At 37.4% G+C, this 21,946-nt stretch overlaps 1 protein-coding gene across 1 annotated transcript in view; it reads left to right on the top strand.

Annotated features, from left to right (window-relative positions):
- LOC146001267 (galactosylceramide sulfotransferase-like) overlaps positions 1-2,064 on the top strand; it is a 74,449-nt gene extending 72,385 nt beyond the window's left edge. Inside the window, exon 3 of the mRNA XM_083138573.1 lies at positions 401-2,064. Within this exon, the coding sequence (XP_082994699.1) occupies positions 401-1,436 (1,036 nt within the window). The 3' untranslated portion in view covers positions 1,437-2,064. The remainder of the gene's footprint in view (positions 1-400) is intronic.
- The last annotated feature ends 19,882 nt before the right edge of the window (positions 2,065-21,946 follow it).

Raw genomic sequence — 21,946 nt, 5'->3', positions numbered from 1 at the left:
CGCATATAAATACTGAAGAAACTGAATAACAGCAAAAGCTTTGACATTTCCTTTCACAATATTTGAATTTTCTGTTGTACACACACACACACACACACACCACACACACACATAGCCTTCAATGAAACGAATTTGAAGACCTGCTAATTTCGGTTTTCCATGTCGAATATATTAGCTTATTCCGATGTAATGGCGTTACTTTCTACATTGCAGTTTCTAGTCAATTAATTACTGTACATCTCGTCCATAGCTTAAGATGGGCATATATGAATATTGCTAATCGAAATTATACATCGTAGGAATGTTAAAACTTTTTGAGGTAGTTGAGCATCCGATGGAACTGCTGTAATGATTGAGAATTCCATTTCGCTTGATATTTATATATTCTTTTCTCTTCCAGAGTTATCCACATACTCGAAGATGAAAGAATCAAAGAACCTGAGTTGAAAGTGGCTTTCCTAAAAACTCACAAATGTGGAAGCAGCACTGTCCAAAATATACTGTTGCGTTTTGGATACAAACAAAATCTAAATTTCGTATTGCCAAAGGAAGGCAATCAGTTGGGATACACAAAACATTTTCGCCGTTCAATGGTGAATAAACTTCCATGGCATCGCCTTGGTTACAACATATTCACCGTCCACACACGCTGGAACCATCATGAGGTGGAAGCTATCATGGGCAATGACACGAAATACATAACAATCATGAGGGACCCTGTTGATCTCTTCGAGTCGTTGTACGCATATGAAGACTTTGAGAAATGGTTGGGAAAGACAATCGTCGAGTTTGCTCATGTCGTGAACGATTCAATAGATCTACGCAATTCAACTGTTATGGGTCGGAACCAAATCTTGTATGACTTTGGAATGGATGACACAAGTGATGTGGTAAATGTTGAGAAAAAGATACAAGAGATAGATCTCGAATTTCATCTTGTGATGATCAACGAATACTTCGACGAATCTCTCATCTTGATGAAAGACCTTCTTCATTACAACCTGAGTGATTTCACCAGCTTAAAATTGAATGCAAGAAGCGATGTCTTCAAAACGAAGTTGCCCGTAGATGTCAGGGAGAAGTTGAAGGCGTGGTTGTGGGCTGACCAGATGGTCTACGAGCATTTCCTCCGAAAGTTCCGTCAGAAAATGACCGAGTATGGTGAATCCAGACTGGCCAATGAAGTTCAGGAGCTCAGGGACCTGAACGCGGAATTAGCTCGAAAGTGCAATGTGATGGTGAGTGACAAAAGAAATCTCCCGAAAGACTTGAAACCGTGGAGTGACAGAGTGAGTGGATTCAATGTTAAAACGAGTGATGAAGAATGTAAGTTGTTAGCTATGGGTGAACTTCCCTTTCTGGATATGTTACGGAAGCTTGCAATTCGTAAATCTCGTGAACATTCCTCACAAAGACTGACTCTAACTCATATGTGAACAATCCAAGAATTTTCTTCCAGGAACGGAACACTTGCCATGTTTTGGTAATATTGGGGGAGCGTATGTGTTTTACGTTTGTTTTATTCCTTACTTATAATCGCTTCTCTACCTTTTTAGCTTGATCTTGATGATAGTGGGGCGAGGAAAATCAGAAAAAGTAAATGAAAGTACAGAATGAATCTTTCTTTCCTACCTTTAAGCTTCTCTACTTATGAACTTTGCAATAGCATCAAGATTTTCTACACTGTTAGCTTAGATTTCTAACTTTCTATCAGATTACAGTTCCTGAACAAAAATGCTTGATTCTCAAAGCATATAAGCAACAATGGAGGCACATTGCATAGTGGTTAAGATCTCACTTTAAACTGTAGGTTCAGTCTCGAATAGACTATCTGTTCACAAAGTGGATTTAAAAACAAACTCAAACAAAGAAACAACCAATACAATATAATTATAATAACTCATTTGAAGTGTGATCAATTATATACGTACAACAGGTTGTTTAAATCAGGAGGAGGAAAAAAGAATTATTTATATATGGGTAAAATCTAATGTAAATATCTATTGAAATGAACAAGTTGCTCATAATGAAAAAGTCACATAAAACAGACAATTCATGTATCATTGCTTCACACGGATTTGTTACTTAGAGTAAAAAAATAAAGAAATAATGTATGATAAATATGGTATATGTTAATTAGAAAATGGTGAGAACTATCAGCCTCATTTGACTTCACAGAGAATAAAACTATAATTTTATAACAACTGTAAGGTTTCTAGAAAGGTGGTTGTCTTAAAAAATAAACTTATAAAGTGCTATGTGACAAAATATGATTTATTTAAGATAACCATTTTAAAATCTGAATCATTTTTTTAAAAAAAAATATTGAAATAAGGGTAATTTGAATGGTGATGCTCATCATATTTGTGTATTGTCCTATTTATGCAGCGAAACGAAAGATTTTGCACAAAACAATATAAACAATTAATGTACCTTTCCAATAAATTTGGTGTCATTATTGTATGTGCCCGATATTCCCCTGGCATCCTCACACTTGTATTTCAGATAAGCCCAAATTTATATATGTGAGGGTTCTGTATACAATTTCAGTTATAACTTCTAGGTCAAGGTACGTCAAATGGTTATTTATGTATTTTTAATATTTTTGTCGCAGAAGGATCCTTATGAAAAGGATGTTTCATGAAAAAAAATTGTTTACTTTTCTCTGGAAAGATCCCTGAGTTAATACTTCGTTGGTTTCAGTGCAAATCTCATATGCTGCGTCTTTGTGCAGTAGTGTTACCTTCTTCACACTCATCTGAGCAGAGGTAGGTGCCCACGGGGGGATTATGGTGCATACTGCGCCATCAAAATGTTTTCCAGAAAATTATATGAAATTCAACATTTATATATTTTTCGAAAATAAATGTAAATGTAAAAACGCTTACACCTTAGGTGTTCCGTATTAAAAAATGAAGTATTTAGAGGTAGGGGTGCCCATAGGTGGGTTTGTGGACGCACGTTACATCTACAGAACTTTTTTGGGGGAGGGGGATTTTTCTGATGAAAATTTTATGTGAAACAGTACAGCATTGGACACAAATTGAATTACGTTATCAACTAACAATTGCTGCTATATAAATAACAATTTCTAGACTGTCAAAGAATTTGTAACGGGATGGGGGTATCCAACTCTTACACATTAGGTCTTAAATCGGCACGTGGATTCTGCTGGGGGAATGAGGATTCAACGTTAAGGGGGGGGGGAGCAATTTCCAACTTTTGCATATAAGTGTTACGTCTTATATCATGCACGGAATTTTAGTTAGTGGGAACTGAGAATTAAATTTGGGTGTTTATTACGGAGAATCAAGTGTGGGGACGAAGAATTAACTTTTTTGGAGAGGCTAATATCTAGGTACTATTCAATATCAACAGTAAGTCCAAAATTCTGGTGGGAGAATTGAATAATAAATTTAACGTGCAGGGTAGATATGAAGCTCTTGATAAAGTGTAAAATCTTACAGTGTCAAGGGATTTCTGTAGTGGGGGGAGGGTTCGAACATTATATATGGGGACTATATTAGCGATATGGTATGCGCATGTTTTCTGCACCGAACGTGCGAAGAGAGGCTGGAAAATAGTAAATATTACGGGATCTTATGAAAGTATTGATACCCCCATTAAATTAACATTCTTGAAAGCCTGCAAAGAAATGGATGTAAACATTTTCTTGCTCGCTTCGCTCGCAATGTTGCATTCCAAAATTACGTGTTTCGCGTTTTCATTACATGATTGTAAAGAATTATACTGTAGCTGAATTACAAGACATTAACACCATTTTCTATATAGATTAATAATATAATTTCTTAAAATATAATGTTTTGTGTTGGTATACTGCTAATTAAAGCAGGTACACCCAACGGGGAAAGAAACAGTAGCGAATTGTCCACCACCATTTTAATTCGGTCTGTATTACACATTGTGATGACAATGAATTGAAATAATGACGTCAATAAGCAGAGAACAATGCCTCCTTTGAACCAACATAGTTTCATTCCTTAAAATAACACAAAATGTAGAATAAAAAAGTAATGAAATAATATTGCATTATTGATTCCATGTATGCTGTAATAGTTGTACGTACTACGTGTACATCATAGTAACACCTTGTGCATTACCCAATAAAACAGAAAAATAAATTATGTCCAATTCGCATTTTACTATAGGAAGGGAAGTTTACAGTTAAGATAAAAATCCGTGTAATTATTGCTGTTGATTACTAAAATTATTATACTTACCCCCAAGCAGAGGTGGTGAGTTCTTTGAAGGAGGCATCACATTATATTCTCGTCCCAGTCTTCTAAGGTTCTGTAATTTTCTATCTTAAGTTGTGTAACAATTTGTGTTAAATACCCAAATTGTTGGTTTTTAAAATCTTATTCTCCACCTACAAATACTGTTTAAATGCATATTTATATAATTTAATTCATGACATTTGAGATTGCTAGCTTTCCGTTATTTCGAAAATTTCAACAATTAAAAAATATGAACAGTTTAACAGGCTACTTAATTCAAATAAAAATAAATTATTACGTATTAATCCAAACTATTTTGGGGGGTAATGCATCCACGGTATAGGTGAGAATGGAAACCCCTATTTAAAGGGGAAGGGCAGATCAAGTATACGTAGTGTTCAGTAAAGCTTTAAAAAAGTTACTCTCAGTAGACACACTGTCGTAATTAAATACTTTATGGCAGCGGTTTTCAAACTGTGAGGCGCGAGATTCCCGAAATTACCTGAAAGTTTAAAATGTGTTAATAAAAAAATATATCAATATTTTTTATTTGAATTACACCAACTCTGTTAGTTGTCCCACGACAATGTCATCTCCCGTGTTTTTGAACGAAGACAGGAACTGCATTCGTACCTTACCAAAGCCAAAAGCATCATTCATAGTGTCTTTGTACAGAAATTGGCATACTTCTCTGATATAGTGATATTAGCCAAATGTATCCCTACAAGGTACATCGATTTGATTGATTGATTTAGTTTATTTTACTTCGCGTTTTGTCCCTCTTGGCTAATTTGCGAAGATGGGGATGAGTGATGAAATGATAAAATTGATGAATGGACATTTACAAACAACCAAGCCCGAATGGGATTCGAACCCGGGACCCTTGGCGTCGCAACGTGATGTGCTAACCACTCGGCCACAGGGTCCGGCAACCTTCAAAAGAAATTTGCTGCTTTTCAAGAGAAGGATTAAAGATGAAAACATTTGTGATTGCTTTTGTATATTGAGCAAGCTGTTAGAAGGAACAGGACTGCAATTAAATAAAGAAATCCAAACATTATATGAGACTTTCCTGACTGTTTGTATTTATACTTTGCTACGACGTAGGGAGCCAGAAACTTGCCTTGTAAGCTCAGCAGAACATGATATGGACATCTCCGGGTTCGGGCTGAGTTACTATGTTTCTTCCCATTTGATCCACTGGTGAAGTCCCGTGATGGTCTCGTGGATGTTCTCCTATTCCTACTCTGAACTAAGTATAACGGCTTTTAAATAAACAAGGCCGTAGTCTATTCTAATCTGGCTTTATTAGAATATTAAACACACTCATATACTACGTAATACAACCTAAACACAGACAATTCCGACCGTTATCCGTGCGAGCTACGTACGCGAAAACGCCCGCGATGCGAAGCAGCTCTTGCTTCGCGAGATCTCACCGAAATCCGAAAAACTTTTAGGCGTTCTCTGGGAGACGGTTACACCTTCCCAATGCTACAGTGGTACCAGACACAACAACTTTTATATTACCAGAAATTGGATATGTTTGAACAGTAAAATATTAGAAGTATACATTCATCTGGCACAGTGAATTTTTATATGCCGTGGCAACAATGCAAGCAGGAACGCGTGATCTTCTACTCGACAAAAGAATTTAAACAAATCAACAATGCAATTTGAAATAATGAAGAATAGAAAAGCGTCTGTCAAAAACATGAACTACAAATGAATAGCTAGCTATAAGGAATTTAACTTAGAAATTAATAACTTCGGCTTCAATTCACTGATCAAAATGAAACTTATAACACTCCATAGAAAAATTAGAAACGAATCAAACTATTGCTATTGAGTATATTAAATTTGCTTAAATTTTCCGTTATTTGTACTTATAGATATATCAGTGTATAATGTTAACGATTATAAAGGCGGCCATATTGAAAAATTGGCTGAAGGTAGAGCAGCCCTTGGCTGAACCTCGACCGCTGAATAAAGAAAATTTATAAAATAAATAAAATAAAATATTTATGAATATATATATATATATATACAGTATACGAATTATTAATTGTATAATACGTGAAACTACTATAATAAGCATGAGATAATAATATAAGATATAATAATATTCGTATAATAATAATATAAAACCACGAAATAATGGCCAACTCGGGGTCATTACAATATCCCCCTCTTCCAAATATAAAAAAATCTTTACTGAGAAAAACGAGGAAAAGTATTTTATATATATAGGTATATATAAAATATAAGAACTTGTATGTGCCAGAAAAAGTATTTACAATGAAGTATTTTAAACATTTATAACACAAATGAACAGATAATGAAGATAACAATCAAAAGCTAGTGTACAATTCCATTCTTGCACACAAAAATTTTTCCATACTTAAATATCTTGTTGTTTCACTCAAAGCATTGTTACAAAATAAGCTTGCAAAATAATTTACATGTGTGCACAGAGCTTAATATTGAGTGCAATACCTAATTCGTGTTTTTCCTACACAGTCAAAATATTGTCCTTTAACTTACATTGGAAAGATATAAGATTCGTAAATAGAAGCGCCTCAACAATCACAGAAAACAATTACGAATGAAAGATTGTCGGTTCTTTTGACAACCATAGCCGAACATAAAAAGTTACCAATCTAAGCATTGTTAAAAGTCATGCTTCTCCACCAAAGAAAACAAAACAAAAAGAAAACATTCAAATATTTACAGAAAATTACAGTCGCAAGCTTCATTCATTGTTACAGGCTTTTACAGAAAAAGCGCGTTCTTGCTTCGAAGAGAAATAAACAGAGTTCTTTCCTTCTTGCATTTCAACCTAAGATTTAACAGAACAATGGATTCTTTTGCTCGACAGTATTGAGTAATAAAAAGAACAAAACAACAAATGAATCTATGTTCATTTGCACTTGCGGGATTCCTTCCTCAGTCAAAATACATCCATTTGTGAGTTGTCGGGCAAGGTCGGATGACTTGTGAGAAGCATTGTTTAAGAGCCAAAACAATATCAATGATGAAATTAGACCACAACCGGTGATTCGTATGACATTAAAGGCGCAATAAAACATTTCTTGATTAATTCTCCATTCCTTCCACTGTTCTAATTCTTTGTTGAGTGCAGAACGTTTAGAGATAGGAATCGGATAAGGCTTCCGAAATACAGGAATTTGATCAATTAAATTTATTTCACATTCCAGTCCTTTGACCGTTCCTGGTCTGTCAGAAAACGTCGGTTGATATTTTAAAATTAAATCTAACAGTTCCGTTCATTTTGAAAAACTCAAAGTAATACTTTCATCGACCTTGCACTTCAAATCCTCCTCACTAGCTACCCACTTGTCATACTGAACGTGGTGCACAGCCTTCCTTTGCTCATTTGCCCCACGTTAAAAACTATATTCTCAGACAAGGATGATTCATCATCAAGGCGAAGTATCAGCTGATTCGTTTGAAAGTCCACATTAGCCTTGTAGTCACGCAGGAACGGAACTCCTAAAAACATATCTGCCGGAATGTTTTTAATCACAAAAATGTCCACTTGAACTTCCTGTCCATCAAATGATATTGTAAGTTTCCGTTTTCCACACACACGTACGTGCTGTTTTCCTGTAAAGTCTGTCAGCCTAACTTGTGGTTCCTTTGTAAGTGCCATACCACTGAATTTCTGCACTAAACGTTCCTTGTTGCAGTTCGTGACTTAACGGCGGCTCGTCATTGTTTGTTTCAGCGTTCACCATCGCGTTATGACGGGGAGAGTCCGATCTTGACCGGCCTGTATCGCTGTCGTCGACGAGCAGGTGGTGTCCATTGCCTCGTTCTTTCTGACCGCTCATCTGTTTGAGACGTCCTGTTCTGTTGATTCTGCCGTCGAGAAGTATTGTACGGATAAAATGAATTCTGATTTTGATTGTTAGGACGGTTATTTTGTCTTACCATCCTTACTTGTGGAGCTCGGTTATTTTGTGTACGACGAAAGTTAGAGTCTTCTTGTCGTCGTACGCCAGCTGTGTTGTCATACGTTTGCCAAACCATCGGCGTTGGCAAAGCACAGATGTCGCACTCGAAAAGGGAGCTTTTCGATTATTAAAATCACCACTTCATTTTCCCGTAAACTGTCAGACAGGTTCTTGAAAGCAGCGTAGGTACTCCAGGAGTAGCTTTCTATGGACGAATTAGTTTGCCTAGAATAACGACGCCGTCGCAAAGCAGCAAGTTGTCGTTGTTTAGCTTCCGGGGAAGCAAACTGTGCCCGGAACTGTTCACAAAAGTCCTCATAGTTTCGGAACTGGTCACGGTTCGCGGAAAGCCAATGTTCCGCTGTTCCCACAAAGATTCGTGACAGCAAACCTACTCGACACTCATAAGGTACATGCATTAGGCGAAAGCTAAGATTTAGGTCTGTCAAATATTTTTCCGTTGAGTACGCTTCAATGTTTCCGTCAAATTTTGGTAACTGATTAATGTCTGTCATGCGGGGCAAACGAAGATTACTCTCTTAAAGGAGCACTATCCGAATCGGACACTTCATTACTTACTCGTCGTTCGTCAACGTCGTACTGTCCAACACGAACTGTCTCTCGAGCAGGTACAACGGACTCGCGCACAGAAGGTCGATGATCTCTCTCAATGTGCAAGGACTGCTGTTGTACGTACATTACTGCAGTGTGACGGGGCGACGAGGTAATGTGGTGACCCATGTTTTCGCCTACGGGAGGGGTAACAGTCTCCTCTCGAACAACTAAATTTGCCACACACTGCTGAAGGTCTGCAATGTCGTTTTGTAGGTTCGTGTGGGTCTCCGTCACAGTCTCTTGTAGTTGGGTCCGCAGACCAGAAACGTCCTGCGAAAGTTCGGGCACTTGATCCTTCAACGCACCTACATCGGACTCAAGGACAGTCTGCTTGGACACTAGACCCTGTTGTGCTTCTTCAACTTGGCCAATACGTTCAGATATAAGCTGTATTTGAAAAGGAAAAGCACTCAGTTGCTACATAATGTCACCAAGCTTTCCCCTTTTTTGTTCATTACTCTCCCTTTGTTTTTTCGATAATGCGGTGACGAACTGTTCTTGTCGATCACGTTCCTGAGCTAACCTGGACTCTTCCCCATCACGTTCCTGAGCGAACCTCTCACGTTCTTTCTGTTCCATGGCGCTGACAAACTGTTCTTGTCATTGCCGGTCTCTCTCTTCACGGTCACGTTCCTTTTCAACAATGGCAGCAATCATCTGATCCTGTCTCTCCATCACGGCCTTTATCCAATCCGGGATCACTGACACGGTGTCTAGCACAGGTTTCACCGGCCGCATTCTCTGTTCAAAGCACGTTTGACACAGCAACTCCTTGTCATTCTCGCCGACCACAGTCCCTGCTCGTGCCACGCACCCAGTGCGGAATATACTGTCACAATTTTGACATAGTTATCCAGATTCTTCTGTGCAGGTAGTGCTGAAACACGCCGCTGTCGTCTCCTGTACTCCGCTGCGTGATTGGCTCCTTAAGTTCTTCCTATCCATCTTCTGGGAAAGTGCCATGAATTTTGGGAGGACACAAAACACTCGGGACCACTGGGAAGCACTTCATACAATGGGAGAAAGGACAATCTTCACTCTTCTCGAGCCCCGCGATGTGACGCCAAAAACTTGCTACGCCGTAGGGAGCCACAAACTTGCCTTGTAAGCTCAGCAGAACATGATATGGACATCTCCGGGTTCGGGCTGAGTTTCTGTTTCTTCCCATTTGATCCACTGGTGAAGTTCCGTGATGGTCTCGTGGATGTTCTCCTATTCCTGCTCTGAACTAAGTATAACGGCTTTTAAATAAAGAAGGCCGTAGTCTATTCTAATCTGGCTTTATTAGAATATTAAACACACTCGTATACTACGTAATACAACTTAAACACAGACAATTCCGACCGTTATCCGTGCGAGATACGTACGCGAAAACGCCCGCGATGCGAAGCAGCTCTTGCTTCGCGAGATCTCACCGAAAAACTGTTAGGCGTTCTCTGGAAGACGGTTAAACTGGGTTAAACCTTCCCACTGGTACAGTGGTACCAAACACAACAACTTTTATATTACCAGAAATTGGATATGTTTGAACAGTAAAATATTAGAAGTATACATTCATTTGGCACAGTCAATATACCGTGGCAACAATGCAAGCAGGAACGCGTGATCTTCTACTCGACAAAAGAATTTAAACAAATCAACACATGCAATTTGAAATAATGCGGAATAGAATAGCGTCTGCCAAAAACATGAACTATGAATATAAGGAATTTAACTTAGAAATTAATAACTTCGGCTTCAATTCACTGATCAAAATGAAAGTTATAACACTCCTTAGAAAAATTAGAAACGAATCAAACTATTGCTATTGAGTATATTAAATTTGCTTAAATTTTCCGTTATTTGTACTTATAGATATATCAGTGTATAATGTTAACGATTATAAAGGCGGCCATATTGGAAAATTGGCTGAAGGCAATAATAAAATATTTATGAATATATATATATATATATATATATATATATATATGAATTATTAATTGTATAATACGTGAAACTATAATAAGCATGAGATAAAAATATAATATATAATAATATTCGTATAATAATAATAATAATAATATAAAACCACGAAGTAATGGCCAATTCGGACTCATTACAACTTTCTATCTCACGAATGGAGTATCGCTGAATGAATTGACACCAGCTTATAAACATTAAAAAATTGTACGCCACCTATATTAATCATACACATTATATTTTCATTGCTTGTATGTGTACCAACAGTAAATAAACACATCTGAAGAAATTTTATGTGATCATTCATGGCCACATCACATATACAGTAAAACATCGTTAATCCGGACCCCGATAAGCCGAACTTCGCTTAATCCGGACAGGCAAAGCAGAAAAAAAGAAAAGCAAGATACAAGGTTTTAAATGTGGCTGGAAGTCAACAAGAGAACTTCCCAAAGAAAAAGCTGTTTCCCGCAGACTTTGTACTGTACTGTACAGTTATTTAGGCTTATTCCCTTTGAATACACCATAATAAACGTGTTTTGTTGCTATAAACGGAGTTTTAATGCATTTTCTACCGTTCTTTTAGGTTATTTCAGTTAATCCGGACCCCCATTAGTCCGGATTAACGAGGTTTTACTGTACATCTATTACTATTGAGAGGTGAAAACCCCTGCTTTATGAGATTATGACATGATTTTGGAGGACGCGTGACGTGATTTGAGGGGGATGTGCCATTGACCTTGGGGGGGGGGGGGCGGGATGGGCACCCCTGCATCTGAGACTCAGAGCCTCTATTACTAATCTTCGAGTGTAAGGGATGATCCTTTCTGAAGGCACCCCAAATGTAAACCTACCTTCCACGTAGTGCACCTAAGACTGCATTTTGCACACTAGCGAGGCTCTGGTGTTTGGACTTACATCCAGTATAATCCTCTGTGAGTCAGCTGCGGCTGGTGGCTAGCAGGAAAAAATGATGTTAGGGAGAAAAATAGATCAATAGTTACAAGTACTGATTAGAAAAGGGAGTTCCTAATCGGTATGTGTAACAATTGAACTAATTTTCTCCATTACACCATTTTTTTTCTCCACTAGACGCTGTTGTGTTGTGTTGTCCCTTCATCCATTTCATCTTATCACCATTCATAATCATCTTCGTGATTAGCCAAAAGTGACAGAAAGCGAAGTAAAATAAACTAAATCAATCAATCATACGATCATTGCTGATCTTGGCCTTAAAGTCATTACACACATTTGTTCTTGAACATCAATATGATTAATTGATTGATTTTATGTTTTAAGTCCACTTTATGCACAATAAGCCTAATCGGGACTGGACCTACAGTTTAAAGTGGGATCCGAACCACTTGTGCCTCCACCGCGTATCGAACCCGGAACCCCTTGATTACAAGGCGATGACGCTACCACTGCGCCATCGGGGAGGCCCTGAAAATCAACATGAGACAATTGCAACAAACAAATCTGTGCTGTAGTCTGTAGCTCATGTATGAAGAAAGTCAGGGTGAGAAAATCACTCAAGACTAGGGGGGGGGGGATAATCCTAACCTACTCACACCTCACACAAATATAATATTACATACATATTTATGTCGTCCTCCGTGGCCGTGCGGTATAAAGGCGCTGTTCTTCGAACTCCAGGTTCGAGTCCGCCTGGGTTCAGTCTCTGGATTCTCGGCCTGTGTATAGGACCGGTGGTAACCCACCATCGTGAGGCAATTGGGTAGTAGGGAAACCTGGATACGGACATATCCTATGACGGCTGGGGGTTTGACGTGCTGACCCCATGACACCTTATTATTGGTTGAAGATCTCCACACCCTTAGGTAGGATTGTGGGAGGGAGACTGGCAGTTGGGAGATAGGCCAAGGCCCTTACGGGCTGTAGAGCCGCGGGTTATTATTACATACATATTTATAATGTTATTAAATATAAAAGTTAATTACTATACATTAGGGTAAAAACCCTGAATATGAGACCCTTTTGGTAGAATTTGATTTACTTGTTAATTAAAGCATAAACGATTTATGTTTTCTCTTTAAATATATTTTGTAGGGAGTCTATTTTATGATACAAGGTTGGAATATATAAAAAAGTAACAATCATAAATTATAAACAAGAAAATGAACACAAGTGCTACTGGGCTATTTTTATAGGGGTACCGAATAAGAGACCCCGACCTTGTTTGGGTTATATAAATCATTTGAGTCTTTGAACTAAATTATTTTTGAACTAAATGAACTAAATTATTTTCTTACCCAACTATAAGTGAAACGAAATTATTTTTACACCATGTTTAAAAAGATTAGGCTATTCTAAAAAAGAAACTGACTATTTTTACCATGCTAAAAATACAAAACAAAATGTTCCTTCTATGTTATTCTAGTAGCTGTCCTGTTGTCACCAAAATTGGTTCACTTCAAATGAAACTGTGAAAAGACCTACATTGTGTTACACATGAAGTAGCTACCTGGTAGAAACGATGTTCATAATGCGTTTATTTTTGATATTTGCACATCGGAAACACAAATGTGTCATCTGCACCACAATGAGCATGAGCCCACTTGTAACAACGTGTGCACTTTACCCACTCTTTCATTGATCTTTGGAATACGATGAACCACAAAATACACATTCTCTATCATCTTCATATAATTATAAACTGTCAGACGATTCTGCTAATGAGAAAGATTCTTATGTATCTTCACATTTCTTTGATACAATGTGTTCTTTCGCTTTTTCAATCACTGCTATATTTCTTACGTGGGAGTAGTGACCGTCTAAAACCAGAATCACAGGTTCTTGGGATGAAGGTCGTATGAATTCCAAGAAATGATGAAACCACTGAGAAAAATTGCCACTTTGAATCCAATCTGATGGGTTGCATGCTGCAATGGATCCTGCTGGTGTACCTTCCATTAGGTCATCGTTCATATTCTTGCGCGGCTAAATCACTGGAGGGGGAACATAGTTTCCTACTGCGTTCATGCACAACACAACTGTGACCAATTTACCTCTTTCGAGGGACACTAATGAAAAGACACTCTTCTTTCCTCGAACACTGATTACTTTGCTCATTCTGTGCTGTACCACTGATATTCCTGATTCGTCCACATTAAAAAGTCTGTGTGGTTTGTTTTGAATCTTCTCCAGTCCCCCTTCAAAAATCGCACTATCGGGATTGAATCCTTTAATACGGGCCGCTCCCTGAAACAAAGAAATGAACATTTTCGTAATAAATCCTAGGCTCTAGAGCTATAGGCCAACACATTTCTAAAATAATTGTTCACATTTTATTAATCTAGTTATGAGTAAATTGGGTTAAATTTGAAAATGAGTGGGTTCAAAACATTCATCCAACAATTGAAGTACTTTATGGTTTTGTCCTTTCTTTCGTTAGAAAAAAATACGTCATTGAATTATGCAATACTTTGCCTTCAAGTTTCCTTCCCAAAAATATCGTCCGATATAGTTCGTTACTTTGTGTAAAAACTACAAGAATATTCTGATCATTACAAATAACAAAAGGTAAAGATTAATAACCATTTCATTTGTAACATAATTGCAACGTAACTCCCAAATTAGGAAAAGCAATGATGAAAATCAACGTAAAATATTAGATATATTTCGTAACTCCTAATATGAGACCCTTCATTATTCGCGATTAAAATTAACCGATATGCCATCTCGTGGGACTTTCAGGAACTAGTCTAAGTAGGATGCGTTGTATTGAAGTCGTTTAAAGCATGGGGAATATGCGAAAGAGTATGGTCATGGTATGGTCTACTGTTCAGGTTTTTTTGTGCTCTAAATCGTTTTATGGGTCAGAACAAATGAAAAGTTTTCATGTATTTCCACCCCGTGGAATCAACAAAATGAAATATGTAAATAAATCAGGGGAAACGTAATCGATTGACAGAAGATTGGCCTAGGGAATAACACTGAAATTACGAAGAATGCACGAGTCTATTCACTTTATTTTTCGAGAGATACATATTACATTGCCATGAAAGTAAAGTTTTAAATTGTACTTTATAAATAAAACTTTTTTCCTTTTCGAAAAGTCATGAAGCGTCTTACCCAATGCATTCATGTATTATGTATGTGTGAAATTTGGAACAGGTCCAAGTCGATTAAGAGAGAAGATGAAAATAGTTTGGGAATGAATTATTGTCAAATGTAACCAGAAAAAGAAAATGGAAATGCTAATGTTGCTGCTTCATTCAGTACGATGTTATTTTTCAGTGAGGATAGCCTGGTCATGAAATCGTGAATATTATCGAGAAAGAACTGCAACGATATGTTCGCAATTTTCTCCTGCCAGGTTTTCAAGTATAGGTCAATTTCAATTTCTTTATTTTCAAATAATTTCCGAGAATCCCAGTTACAAAATGAGGTGCAGATGATACAGCACTGCTTTGAAGAACCAGTGCTTATACATTAGTTTCGTCTGCGTTTTCCCTCTTATTTTTGCCTTTCATGATTAAATGCTTCGCTCTCAGCACAGCTTCACCTTCGTTAGAGTTCCTGGAATTCACATCGCATTTGCAATATTTAAAAATATCGCGTAATTTAAACGTTTCTCCTCCATAGCAGCCATGACAACACGCTGCTGTTTCGTACTACTGCTGAATGTAAACAAAGAGTTATCCTACTTAGAGCGGCCATATTGGAAGCGACACTAGCGCTAAGGTGGTAATTTTAATCGCGAATTATGCTAGTTATATTATGAGACCGGTCTCATATATTGAACCTCTTCCAGCAGGGCGATTCACGAAAATGACTACAAAATCGAGTCTACAACGAAGTAGTAGTTTTTAGTAGTAGAGTGCCACACACGTAAATTTGCCGTTGCGTAGAAACGAATTTTCGTTTCGTCTCCCTCTCTCTTAGCATCATGTGTTCTATCCTGCTCGAAAACCTTCGCTATTGTTGCCACATTGTCATTCCATTCCTGGACACACTCGCGCAAACATCATTGAAAACAATTGAATAGCGCTCCAGCTCGCGGTTCCCACCGTTCGGTAGGGACGCTAATGTGGCAATATAGCACGGCGTAGTGCTTGCTTCTTTTATGCAGTGCATGTTCATTGGCTAGCTAGTAACTAGTGTTGCCAACTGTAATAATGAAGCACTATTTCTGTCACGGAAGGGGAAAAGGCAGGTAAAGTGGCGGTGAGTTTTGTTGGATTGGAAGCACCATATTTTTATTTTATACTAATTATTTGACCGGTTTGACGTTGTGTGCGTGTATTGCGTGTGTGTATGTAAAAGTGTGTGTTTGCTAATGAACGTTAAATTCCATAATGCCTCCAGTTCTGTCGAAGTTGAAATCAAAAACCTTGCATAGCCAAGCTCGGGAAATTCTAAGCAACGTGCACGAGTTCATGAAGGAGGAAGCCAGTCATGGTGTTAGCATCCCAATAAAGCATTTTGGCAAGAGAGCAGCGAACAGCAGCAACAAATTGTTCATATTTCATAATTTTGGAATTATTCAAAATAAATAAATTATGTGGCTCCAACATCATTTCAACTCTGGCTCCGGCACGTGTTCTTGTAGAAATTGCATAGAGGAGGCTGTTTTTTTGCTGCTTAATGCGATACATATTGTTTTCTGTGTTAAAATTGCCATGCTTTGATGGGTGACCAAGTTCATAGCAGGGCCGGCGGAAGGGGAGGGCGAACCGAGCGGCAAAATTTGAAGAGAAGAAAAAAAATAAGCCTATTGAAAACTGTGATCGAGCGAGATATTCTTTTGCGCTGAATAGTATTGAAATAGCATAAGAAGTCTCATTATTTATTTATTTTATATTTTGATGTTTTAGTTAGGAATATATTGGTTGGTTGGTTGATTTAGTGTTTTAAGTCCACTTTATGCACAGTAAGGCTAATCGGGACTGGACCTACAGTTTAAAGTGGAATCCGAACCACTATGTGCCTCCACCGGGTATCGAACCCGGGAGGAATATATTGATTTTCAATTTTCCGTTGCTGCGTAATGACCGGGGGGGGGGGTCGAAATAGAGCGACATCTGCCGCCACCTCCCAGGGAGGCAAAATGACTAGCGCCGGCCCTGGTTCATAACAAAAGAAAAAGCCGCGCAGCTTATCGTCTAGTGGCAGTATATGTACTTGTTATTGTTGTCGAAGCCGGCATCCTTTGTAGATGTACAACAAAGGCAACCGACTGTCGCAGATCTCAGAGAGGAAATACTAATACTGTTTGAGGAGGAGTGTTATGGTGCAATTGTAGCGGTTTAACACGTTGGCATGTTATTATCTGCCGTTGCAGTTCCATACCAGTGTATACGGGTTTTGGGAGTGAAAAGTTAGAACGCCACCAGTGCATTAATGCAATGAAAAATAATATATACGTATATATTTTTTTTTATTTTGTTTGAAATCACCCAAATAAGGAATCGTATGAAGAATGCCCGGTTCGCTCAACCATCTTTAAAACGTTGTTAACGAGTTGATAGTTAACGCATCACTAAAATCTTAACAGCCTGTTAAACTTTTAATGTTCGCTCAAGCGATTTTATAGGCCCGTTAACTAACGACATGTTAGAGATGTTTTGCTTTGATGCCTTGCTATTCTCATACTTTGATACGAGGAATCCAACGTTTTCATTGGTTGCACCGTGGAGAGTAGACTGTGCGTAAGCGGATTTTTTTTTGTATGAAATCCCAGGAACAAAATAATAACATAAATAAAGTAATGTGTAACACATAAATATATGTTTAAGAAATGAATGTTAGTTAGGTATTTACGTCCGCACACCGAAAATGTTATGTATTAGGATTAACAGTTACACTGTAATTTCGTAAATTAGACTTAAATGAGTGCCTACCGACTGCCAATAAAATATATAAATAAAAACTACTGTTCTAGGTTAGGGTAATCTGTTTGAAGTTTGATAAATTTAATTATATTAAAATGGCATTGCAAAAGAGGCCTAAAGGTGCAAATGAACGTGTGTTTGCTATAATAATTTTCCTCAACAAAGGAGAACATTTCACGAAATGTACACCATGCATAACTTAACTTACTGTGCCATGGCAATTAAATATGTAAATATTGCAAGTCACTTCTATTGGCATTAATGTGAATGTGGCATTGCAAACAAGAAATCTATTGTTTCCAAATAATCACTGACAAAAAAAGAAGGCACGTTAAATGTTTACCAGTATGATTACCGTTCATGCATATGTACAAGGGACGTTTCTGAATGGTTGTGTTTTTGTTTCGTACAAATATTTTTCAAAGAAAAAATATATATAATACAATACGATATTTTATATTTGATTTATCATAAATGGTAAAAAGGCCAAGTACGCTGTTAGACAGTATCCTCACCACTAGTACGACCGTACCGTGCAAAGAATAATTTCCGAATGCGTGGAAGTGTATTTTACAAACAAATATACATACTTTTACAATGTCCATGCACGAAACTACATTACCAGAAACAGCTTAGGATTAAGCTTTTTTCTTAATGAAACATACATGTGTAGTACGATACTTTACATTATCTTTGGTTATTCATTATGTGATGAAATTGTAGTCATTCAGAAAATGTACCTTGTACATGGAACGGTTGATTTATATGATATTTTACATTTGATTTATCATAACTGGTAAAAAAAAAAAAAAACAAGTGCACTGTTAGACAGTATCATTACCACTCGTGCGTATGTACAAGGAAAAATTTCAGAATGGATGTTAGTGTGTTTTTCAAACAAATATGTATACTCTTACAATTTCCATGCACGAGACGACAACACCTTTAAACTGCTTAGGACCTGAAGCTTTTTCCTTAATGAAACATACATGTGTAGTACGGTTCTTTACAATATGTTTGGTTATTTATTATGTGATGAAATTGTAGTCATTCAGAAAATGTACCTTGTACATGGAACGGTTGATTAACATGATATTTTACATTAAATTTATCGTAACTGGTAAAAAAAAAAAACAAAAAAACAAGTGCACTCAGACAATATCATTACCACTTGTACGTATGTACAAGGAATAATTTCCGAATGCATGGTAGTGTGTTTTATGTCACTGCACAATGTCAAAATGTTACAATGTCCATGCACGAAACTATATACCTGAAACTGCTTAGGACCTCAAGCTTTTTTCCTTAATGAAACAACATATGTAATCTATATTACGTGATGAGATGGTAGTCGTTCGTAAATGTACCTTGTACATGTAACGGATGATTATTTCTTTCAATTTTTAAGTGCTCTTTCAGTTTGTTATGAATACGATTTAATTTCCATTTGCACCGTTATATGTCAGCCCATTTTCAATATACTGCATAATAATTGTCTTGATTTTGTGATTATATTAAGACTCACGTTATATTAAACAACATGTTTTATTCTACAGTACTTACGTACAGCTACGAGCTAAATAAGTAAATAGGTTAGGCAGGTTTTCTTTATTTCTGTACTTGGTTAGGTTAGGCAGGTCAGGTTTGGTGCTTTTAGCATCTCCAGTTTGCTACAGCTGTCCCTAGCCGCTTGTGATTCAGAATATAGAATGATGAACATTTGTGTCGAGCATTCTCGTCACTGCAAAATCATTTTTTTCCATTATGTTAATTGGAGTAGGTGGATAATAATTTGAAAAGTTCGAAAGAACAATTCCCTACTATTTTGAAATATTGCAGGCTACATTGTGTAATGTCACAAATTTATTTTACATTAAATGAGAGTATAGGAGGTGTATTGCCTATTTCTAGGACAGTTGCTTCATTTTAATTTTATCTCTTACGTTTTCTGACGTTTTTCAGTATAAAAAGCAACATAAAATTGGAATGGTAGTTATAAGCAGACATAAGCATAAACACAAGAAACCACGACTTTCTCCAGTTTCTATGTGATCCACTGGAAAACGGCGTGGACGACGACACCGAATAATTTGGTGAATAACTTCACCTTATACAAATTGAAATATGTAAAAGGTGGTCACATTATTTTAAAAAGTCATGCGATATTTTGTGTTTATGGTTACAGTGCATTGAGGGTGGAAGCCCAATATGCATTTTAAAAACATCAAGTTCGTATAATTAACTATAAGCATATATTTTTGGCTCGATGTGTGATGATCACGATGCCCTTATTGACAAAACTTTAAAAAGTACATTGATACAATGTGATTTCTGATTTGCAGTACGAATTTATAATATGAAATACGAAATGGGGAAAATTATTTTTGCTGTAGAAAGAAATCGAACTAGTGTATGTTTTGCGATGGTATGCAAATAATGTGTTCAAATCGGTTTGGGATAACCTTTCAACACAACAGCTGGCATACGCAATTTCGCCATTTCATTTCCGACACAACACAACGCGCTGTTAAGCACTTTAATGAAGCAAAAGAGTGCCTTTAGATTAACGACGACATTAAGCCAAGCGTCAGGTTAACCTTGCAGCAGGTTTTATGTATCAATCCGCGCGAGAACTGAGCTCAGAATCTTCCGTGCCAGTCTTTCCTCAACCGCCGAGCTCCTTACATCGGAGACACTGAGAAAATCTACAGTATTGCCAACCGCACAACACATCAAAACCCGCATGCATGTCAAGTGGATTGTATTTTTGCTTCTCTTTGTCTCCTGAAACATAACATTTTAAAAGTACTTTCTGCGCATATATTATTTAATAAATGTGTCATTAATATAAGAGCGAAACAACTTCTAAACATGAGAGCATGTGTGTATATTTCGAGCACGCAAAAATAAAAATAAACAAAGATAAAAGTAAACAACGATAGGCTCCTCTTGAATTTAATGACAAATTATTGTTTTTGGTTTAGAAAGAAATAGATTTATGAAAAACTTGGTTGCTTCGTTCGCAATACATCCGTTACTGTAAGACACACGCACTTCAAGTTGTACCACCAAAAAAGCATGATTTGTTATTGGTGATATATACAATCAGGTGCATTGTCTGTCGGTATTACTCTGGTTTCAATTTATGAATCTCTTCACTAAACCAGGATTCAAATCTTGGTCTGTCCATTTCTTGCTGATAATCACCCTTCCCTTTCTTTGCGCGGAACAGTAAATATGCGCCTTCAACAAAGCTTTCATTGCCGCCAGTGGGTGAAACAATAAGCCTCCCCCTTCCCCTCATCGTCGGTTTCTTCAGCCCTGGCGGTGGTTTTGCATGGTGGTATCCTTCCATGTTTTATTACCCCTTCCCCCACCCACCGAGTTGAAGGACGTCTCGTCCAAATAATAAACATGTTTCTTCTCACTGCGATATATTTTAATACCGCGGAGATTCTTTTGTCGTCAAACAACAAACAATCGTTTCCTCTTGCTAAACTCAAACCGCAAATCATTCAACACCCGTGATACAATTCGTGTGCACATTGACGGCAAATCACCTCACGCCCTGTTTTACTTTGATCTTGTTGCCGCAAGGAGGATTATGCATTTAAAACAACTTGCTTGACTTTGAAGAACATTTCCTTTCGGATGAAGCCCAAAATAACATTCGGGTAAAACCGCGCGCTGAACAGGAGATTCAGCCATTCTCGCCGCTCTACAATAAACATAGGGTTAAAATAGTGGGAGGTGCAACACTGGTATCAGCGATTTCACGCGCTCTGCAACGCATTCAGTCTCGCTCGACTCGCTCTAAAGTTTCAATGTCTCTTCAACGCATTACAGATTCGAGTTGGCGAATCTGCGGTTCTAAGTTCGTCTGCACAGTGATTGCAACCAATTAAGTCCATACCTGCTAATCAATGTATTATTTTGTCTGTATATTACAAATTAAATAACTGTTTTCTTGCAAGTATGCAGTTGTGTCGGAATAGAACCCGTCTCAGTGGAACTATATTCTTGCGCGCACGTTTGGATCTACATATGCTAAAACCTGCTGCAAGGTTGACCTGACGCAGGGCTTAGAGGTCTGTTAGCCTTAACGAAGGTTGGAGAAATGCCTCAATGTGCTAATGTAGCGTTAACTTGATTTAACGCGCGTTGAGCGAACCGGGCAGAAGTCTTCTTTGCAGCATTTTTGGTAATTTTACTTATGTGTTAGTTCATATTTTGCGAATTTTTAGTTCATATGTATGTAGCTACATACAAAGCCACTTGTTAGTACATATTAATCCTAGTC

The sequence above is a fragment of the Lepisma saccharinum genome, chromosome 17, assembly GCF_977018435.1.
Source record: "Lepisma saccharinum chromosome 17, izLepSacc3.1, whole genome shotgun sequence".
NCBI classification, from domain to species: domain Eukaryota; kingdom Metazoa; phylum Arthropoda; class Insecta; order Zygentoma; family Lepismatidae; genus Lepisma; species Lepisma saccharinum.
Note: the sequence above shows the minus strand (reverse complement) of the source record. Positions and strands in the feature narration are given on the sequence as shown.